The following is a 7,945-nucleotide window of genomic DNA, read 5'->3' on the forward strand; positions in this document are numbered from 1 at the left end:
TTCAGTTTTCAATTCTAGACACAATTTAACAATTACAGCAAATACAATTACATTTATCACACTTCTTACTGATTTAAAATAAAGTTCCTCTCCAGTTTCAAGGCTGATGTGTCAAGCTCCAGAGGGAATTCATTGCAGATTATTGACTTTCAAAAATTAAGGAAGAAAACAGACAAATCTTACAGTTAGGCTCTTGAATGGAAGGTAACTGCAGCCTCTCTTCATCTGCTAGGTTATTCCACTCCCAATGGCTTCTTCTGCCTGATACCAGATGAAATCTATTTGCTTCAACCAACTCATTTACCAGACACTCATTCCCTCCTGGCCACAGAGCACTTGCTTTTCCAGATACAAATCCACAATCATTTTTGGCTTCTCTCATTTGTGAGCTATAATTACGGGGTTAGGACACTGCCTAAATAAATGCCACATCACTTTTGATATATGAAAGTAAGTGCTACTTGGCAGAAGATTTAAAAAGATACTCTCTTCCTCCAATATTTTAATTTTTTTTTAACTTGAAAACAATTTTTACAGCAGTCCTGGAAGCCAACAAATAGTGAATTATCTGGCAGGTAATCACTGCGTCGCTACTCTTTACCAACAAGCTCGGCAGCATGGCCTGTGTACCAACTCAGTCTGACCCGAGTGCCAGTGCGAGCTGAACAGCAGCGATCACCACAGCCTGCCGCAGGGGCTAGGTCTGCACACCGAGGAGACCTCGATCCATGCTTTTCACTAAGGCTGGCAACGGTGCACTCAGCTCTCATTAGGCTGCATCTGGTACCCGAGATAACCGGTTTAAAGCTAGCTGGGTTACCGCTTCTTTGTAGTGTTGACAGGTCCAAAGGTTTTGAGCCTTCCCAGTCAGCGCTGGAACCAGGAGAAGCTGCAGGTGCAATGCTTGATCAAGCTGGGCTCTGTACTTCCACTGCTGTGACGATGAGGTGGCAGCTCAGTGCCTTCTCCAGTTTGGAGGGCTTCCTCCTCCAGTAAGATCATTTGCAAAGCCAATTCTGGATGCTGTAATCAAGCATGCCTTCCCCTGGCTAATCATCTTGAGGCCTCCATGCCCACTCCTACACCCCCACCCTAGCTGGCAGCAGCCTCAGCTCCGGCACTTGCTGCACGAGCCTTTCAACACATGGCATTCTCCTCGCCCCAAATTCCAGATCAAGTTGATCCTACAGAATTTGGACTTCTTATCAAACAGGAGCTCTCTGGGTTGCAAAGAAAACATTGCGGGGGGGGCAGGGGGAAGCAAACATGTAAGAGGCTTTAAAAGTAGAATATGTTTTATATCTGAGGACTTCAAAGCAAGTCTTTTACACTTTATAAAACCTGGTTCACGGTTCACACACTGAGGCTTGACAATATAAACTCCCAACAAGGCAATTTGTTTCTTTCCTGTGGCATTTCTGACATGACTATAAGAAGTTTGGACCTTACAGTAAAGCAGTGGGAGATGGAGGAGTAAGAGGATATCAAGAAAGAAGCAAAGGTGTGAGAAGGTCTCATGGATGGGAACTCACACAGGAAGCATCTGGATTATCCTGTTTATGCAGCAATCCCCTTCTCACATTTTTATTTGCATCATTGTTGATTTACAAGATTGATGTCTGTTTGTCTTGGCAGGAACCCAACAAAACTTGTTCCAAACCTCACCCAGAGGTCTGAAATCATCTAGATAATACCACCTAGGCAGACCACAGCTCAGCAAAGGGAAGAGGACAGGACAACTGCGCAGCTCTGCCCGTTTAAATTCCAGCTCAGACCCTGACCTGCATTTTCGCACGTGGGAGGCAGCATGTTCCGGCAAACACAGCTTGCAGTGGAAGTACAGAGACAGTGCCATCCACTGCCTCCAAGCCAACTCGTCTCTGTGCCTCAGCCGACCCATCTGTGAAAGGACAGTGACCTAGCCTTTGCAAGCTGTTCTGATTTCACGGGATGACAACTGTATTTAATCTACTAAATGAAAGGCCTGATTTACTAAAGAGAGGAAGTACCTCTAAGTGCCACTAGCATTAAGGTGGACAGAAGAGGAAGCATAAGAGCTGCTGCACCAGGGTAAGTCATGCACATATGACTCAAGTTCACAGACATGAATTCAGGCACTGCTCAGGACTGCAGACTGTGATTTCAGTCTCAGCTCCCCAGAGAACAATAACTGGAATTCAATTCCTGACGACAGGGAGGAAGAAGAGTCGTTTACCAGGAGCAAGAGCTCTGGAGCTCAGAGGCCAATTCCCCACTGTCACAGATTTCCCAGGCATACCCCAATCATTAGTCTTTATTAGCTCAGCATGTTATTTAGATCCCAGTCTGTAGCCCAGGAGCAAAAAATTTAAAGTGCATAAAAAAAATTAGAAAGAAAAAGGTTTCAGATACAAAAATCAACAGTACTTTTATACAGCAGCACCATATGGTCAGCCTATCAGCAGAGTTTGAATCCAGGACCTCCAGAGCTAAGCAGGACAGACCAGGCAAGCAATCAGTGTCTGTTCCCAACTGCCACCGAATACAGAGCAGCCTTTGCATATTTTCTGGAGAGTCAGTGAACATTATTAGAAAACATTTTCAGGGCACAGACAGTAGATGTTAAGATTCAAAAGCTGGAATGCAGTGTTCTTCAATCCCACGTCATTCCTCACTGCCACGTAATTCAGGGATGCTCCAGGCAAGGAGCTAAATCAAACGTTTCTGATCAAATGGAACACAAGCCTTTTTCTTTTTTTTTTTTTCCCCCTTGCAATTTTGTGCGGCGCTCTTTGTGGGGAATTATGCTGTTGTGCCTCTGTGTTCCGGGGAGGCACTTGTCAATGAAGCTTTCTGAGCGTAAGCCTACACAGACACCCACTTGCAGATACTAGCGGACCTGACCAAACTGCAAATTAACCTATTAAAAGAAACATCAACAGCCTACCCCCCCGCATTCACCCGTCCACCTGCACAGGTAAAGAAATCTATTCAGCCTACTGAACTGCTGTTTGTTGCAAGGGATGGAGGGCTGCCTCCTCCAGCCGGAGCCAGTGCTGCTCACAGAGAGGCGCCTGGAGAGAAACCTGCTGGGGCGGGAAGGAGGCGACCGAGGTGCGGCCGAGGTGCGACACAGGCTCCCTCCACTGCCTTGGAAACATCCTTCCCATTCTCCGTGCCTCCTTTGCGAGACCAATACAGGATCTACCCATCTTAACCAGGCTGTTCATTTACACCTGCCAGGTGGTACAAACACGCAGAAAAGCAGCAAGTGCATCGACTTCTGAGCATTTCAGCCTCTCCGTCCGTGAACCACAAGTAGCGCTGCATCAAGGGAACCACAGAGAGCTTTCACAGGCCTCAGCGACAGGCTCAGAAGATTCTCCTCTCCCTGGAAAAGGTAACAGGCTCCATGTGTACCAAGTTTACCAACCTTGGAGAGCAAGGATGGGAAAGCTCTGTCTACCTGAGTAAAGATCTTGGCATTTGAGGAGTGAAGAATACCCTGGTGGTAGCATTATCTGGGTAAAGCAAAGCAAGCTCCTCGAATAAAAGTTGATATGCGTTTGCACAATATTATAATAGAACACTGCTCTGACCTTCTTCTACATCCAACAATGGCCAAAACTTTCAGAAGCAATCAAACACCCAACATAGGTCATAACATATGGATTATTTAATAACTTTCACCAAAGAAAAACGCAAGAGAAATGCCTTTATGTTTAATGTTTCTATTTTCATTATAAGGAAGCTTTAAAAATGGAAATAAACTCCAATTTTGCAGCAACCTGCTGGTATAAGAGACCAAGAAAATGAAGACTACTAAGACACGACATGCACTGACTATATATCAATTTATTCACAAGCATAGCGGCTCAAAGAGACCCACAGATGTTCCCTTTTCCATCCCTCTGTTAAGTTCCTGGTCCGCTCCAACGAGCATAGATAGTTAAGACCTGTCTTAGCACAATTTTGCTAAACTGTCACCATGACGGATTTCTGTCCAGGGCTGACCCAGCACATCTCAACATATCTGCAACCTTCAAGGTTAGGAACAACCTTTCAAACCAGCATCGCTCTTACGGAATACAGGTTGCAGCACTTTCCCCAACGACGCATCATGATGGGACGCTGGAGAAGCACCATGGGGGACAATGCAGCGTCAGAGGCAAAGAACAGTGCTCGTAAAATACTGGAATAACCAGGACCACAGTTAAAATCCACAGCATTTTTTCCTCGAAGGAGAAAACCTTATGGCCAGCATCCATGCCTTCTTTAGCTTATGTAGTTACTATTCATCTCATTTATTGATTGCTCCTGCTGCACTGACTCTCTGTTACTCTAGATGAAGAATTGGGTGGTGTAAATACAAGCTGTTAAATAAGTACTATATTTCTGCTCAGAAGTGGTTGCATTTTAGTTGTAAGATGAGCAATTGCGTTTCTGAAATGCTCTGAAATTTTTCAGGGTGAAACTGCTAAGATTATCGTTATTCTGTTTGTTTCACAGCTAGAAAGAGTGCTGTGTTTAAATCCAGGACTGGCAAAAAACCCCTCCATTTCCGTAGGTAGAAGGAAATGGCCAGAGAAAAGCCTGTTTTATGAGTCTACTTGTCACAACAGATTTTCCTGCAGAGAGAGATAAACGTTTGAAACGTGAACTTATAAGCAGCCTCAGCATGAATCCCAGTAGAGCTAAATTTTCAAAATACATTACATGTCCTCCTTTCTATTAGAGCCAACAAAATACATTCTTTACCAGTGGGAACTGAAAGTCCATCTGAGAAAAAGCAAACAACATTAAATTTTCCCAAAGGAGAAATGCAAAAGTTTTTGCTGAGAGGGAGAGACAAAATAACACAAAAAATCACTTTGCACCAAGTGACTTCAGAGACAACCATTTTATATTTTGCAAAGACAACTGAATTTTAATAGGTTTGGTGTAAACAACATACAGAGAGAATATGCTTACTCTGAACTCCATCAGATATTGAGGTTACGTGAAAATAATTCAACAGGAGGAAGAGCCTCGGTTTAAATGGCAAGGGAAGGGAATGATCGCTTTGAGAATGGACACGGACTAGTCAAGTTTGCAAAACAAGACCACCAACACACAACATGCATGCAGGTATATGTGGCTGTGTGAAAAGGCACACAGAATAAAAAATGAGGTTGAAAATTCTACCGGAAAAAGTTAATTACTGTCATTAAGGGCAGCATAATCTGGTGGTTGGTATACTAGTGGTTTGCATTCAATTCCTGGCTCCATTGATTGATTGTTTAGAAGAAAAATAAAACTCAATCTCAGTGTCCCTGACTGCCTCCTGATACCATTTGTCTGAATGTGAGCAGGACAGAGAGGGTCCCCCACTACATGTGTGTGCAGTGCACAGGCAAGAGGTGTTACCTTAATGGGCATACAGTCACCAAAAAGCTCTCATGAATATTTTAGGATAGAAAGCTCTGGGCAACCCCCAGAAAGCCAAGCCAATGTAAATCCTCTAAAAGAGCATTTGTGAGGATTTGGAGAAGAAAAAACCAAAGACAAAACAAAAATGCAGATGACAGAGAAGGTACGAATAACACTTTCAAGCATTATCCAAGTAATTTAAAAGCTAGAGTCCAATTAAAAACATTTTAGAGACTTTAAAAACAAATTAGCCTCAGATTTTTTAATTATATACCACTTGTTCTCCTCAGTTCGAGTTGGCTTGGATCATGAAAATCCATTTCACTTTCAATCTCGTACATTAGCACAAGATTGCAATGTTCAGAGTTGGAAAACATTTCTCAAATTTATTTATATATCTAAACATTAACCCAGGAGAGCAAGTGCACACACTTCTAAATCAAACCTTACACTATCTTGGCTCAAAGGTCCTAGCTTAAGCTAAAATTTCTAAATGAAGTGGCAGGTTCACGGCTGCATTAAGCCACAGAATTTAACGTGTGAGCAAGCAATAGGGAACACCTGCCGGCACCCTGCAGCCAGGTGCTGGCTGGGTCACTCTAGGACATGGTCCTACAATCTTGCGTACAGATCGCTCTTTACATGTCTAACCCTACTCTACCATTTCCAGTCAACCTACACTGACTAAAACATCTGATATTTTCTGGTTTCAACACTGAGAAGTATTAGGACAGCAGATTCAGGCTCAGGAACATTGGCCACAGCAACAACTTTTCACTTGAGCTTTAATGAACCTTGCTCTCCTACCACTTCTGATTTCTCCAGCTGTGAACTGGGGGAGGGGAAGGAGAAGGAGGATGGTTAGCTTTTTAAAAATACTTTTTATTGCTGTGATAGATAAGCGTTACACCTTCACTTAGCTTCGTGTACGAACAGGCAGCTACACACAGCTGTTACACAGTCAATGCCACAAAAACACAAAATACAGTACTCAGGGGTACTGGGGAGAGGTGGCCACCCACTACGCTGCCGCTTCCACCTGGAGCGTGTTCATGAAGGTGCTCTTAGACCAAGGCATGCTTGCACCACCAGGCACCTCCTCCCAGAGCACCTTGGCAGGGACCCCAAAAAGCATTCTGTTGGAGCGGGTCTCAGCACAAACCTCGCTCTGTGGTAAGCAGCCAGTCCACCCAAGCGCAAAGCACAGCAGGAACCCTGCCCTGCTGAGCACATCCTACCAGGAAACAGCATCATTCTTTGTGAAGACTGAAGCACCACCAGTCCAAATGCAGGTGTGATCAAATGTCACTGTCCCCGTTCAGGCACGGGGTGTTCGGTAGTTTATCCACCAATGGATCTCAGATTGCCCCAGCACGTAAGTGTCACACAGCTATTTGTAAGAACAACAACCCAAATTAACCCAGCCTTCCTCCCCGCTTTCTCAGTACACCACAGGAGCAGACACTTCTGCGAGGGCCCTGGCATTTGGGAGCCAATTCAATTCATCCAAGGGTATCTTAGGACTAGCTTTCTTATCACTGATTTTCCCCCTTTCTCCTCTGAAACTGACAGCTAAGGAAAAGTTAGTAAAGAACTAGTAATAAAGGAAACACAGCCCCAGGGAAAGGGAGCCGGGACCATCGGCTGGTTACAGACTCCTGCCTCGGCAGATGAGCACAACCACCACCTGCTGCAGGGGTAGCAAAGCGCAAGCCCACAGAGCAGCACCGCTCCTCCCCAGGGTCACTCTGCGAAAACCCAGCAAAACCACGGACACGCTTCTAGAGCAGCATCACAACGTCGACTTCAACAGTCGAAGCGCCTCTATTTATTCATTTTCGATCACGCTAAGGTGGCATATCCCACAGTAGCTGCACAGAAAGGGTGAAACAGTTGTAGCCGAAGAAATCCTCCGCTTCCCATTCATCGCCTCCTGAAGGGAAACTGGGTTTTAACTCATTCTGGACAAAGCTTTATTTTACTCCCTCTCGGCAAACTCTTAACTACCGGCCCTACTGCAAGAGAGATTCAACAAATTCATCACGCGGAAGGGTCAACCTTTCGTTACCGGCCCGAACCGCCGCGGGAGGCCGAGCCCGGCGGGAGGCTGAGCCCGGCGGGCGGGCGCGCAGCCCCCCGCAGCCCTCCCAGGGGAGGGGGCCCCCGCGCCACCGGCTGACCCTGGGGGGCCTCCGCCTCCCGGAGCCCGGGTCTCTGCCCGCCTCACAGCCCCGGCCCCGCCGCGGAGGACGCCCGCCCGCCCGCCGCTCCCGGCCGGCCCCCTCCTCCCTCACCTCCTTCTTCACGTTCCACAGCAGCTTCTCCTTCACGGCGTCCGCCGAGCAGCTCATGGCGGAGCGGGGAGCGGGGCCACCCGCCGCGCCCCGCGCTCAGAGCCGCCCGCCCGCGCCGCTGCGGGAGCGCCTGCGGGGCGAAGGCTCCGCGCCGCCCGGCCGAGCGCGGGCAGGCTGCGGTGCTCCGCGCAGCCCCGCGGCCATCTTCCGCGGCTGCCGCTGACGTCAGGCTGAGGGCGGGGCCGCACCTGCCGCCACCGCGG

General features: G+C 47.0%; 1 protein-coding gene across 4 annotated transcripts in view; it reads right to left on the reverse strand.

The window, feature by feature from the left end:
* SGSM2 (small G protein signaling modulator 2) overlaps positions 1–7,925 on the reverse strand; it is a 65,697-nt gene extending 57,772 nt beyond the window's left edge. For 3 of the 4 annotated variants that reach the window (XM_075168220.1, XM_075168219.1, XM_075168218.1), the window contains exon 1: positions 7,683–7,925. In XM_075168220.1, coding sequence (XP_075024321.1) covers positions 7,683–7,739 — 57 coding nt within the window. In that variant the 5' untranslated portion in view covers positions 7,740–7,925. The remainder of the gene's footprint in view (positions 1–7,682) is intronic. The other variant, XM_075168217.1, reaches the window with a different exon arrangement.
* Positions 7,926–7,945: the final 20 nt, after the last annotated feature.

The sequence above is a fragment of the Calonectris borealis genome, chromosome 19 (assembly GCF_964195595.1).
Source record: "Calonectris borealis chromosome 19, bCalBor7.hap1.2, whole genome shotgun sequence".
NCBI lineage: Eukaryota > Metazoa > Chordata > Aves > Procellariiformes > Procellariidae > Calonectris > Calonectris borealis.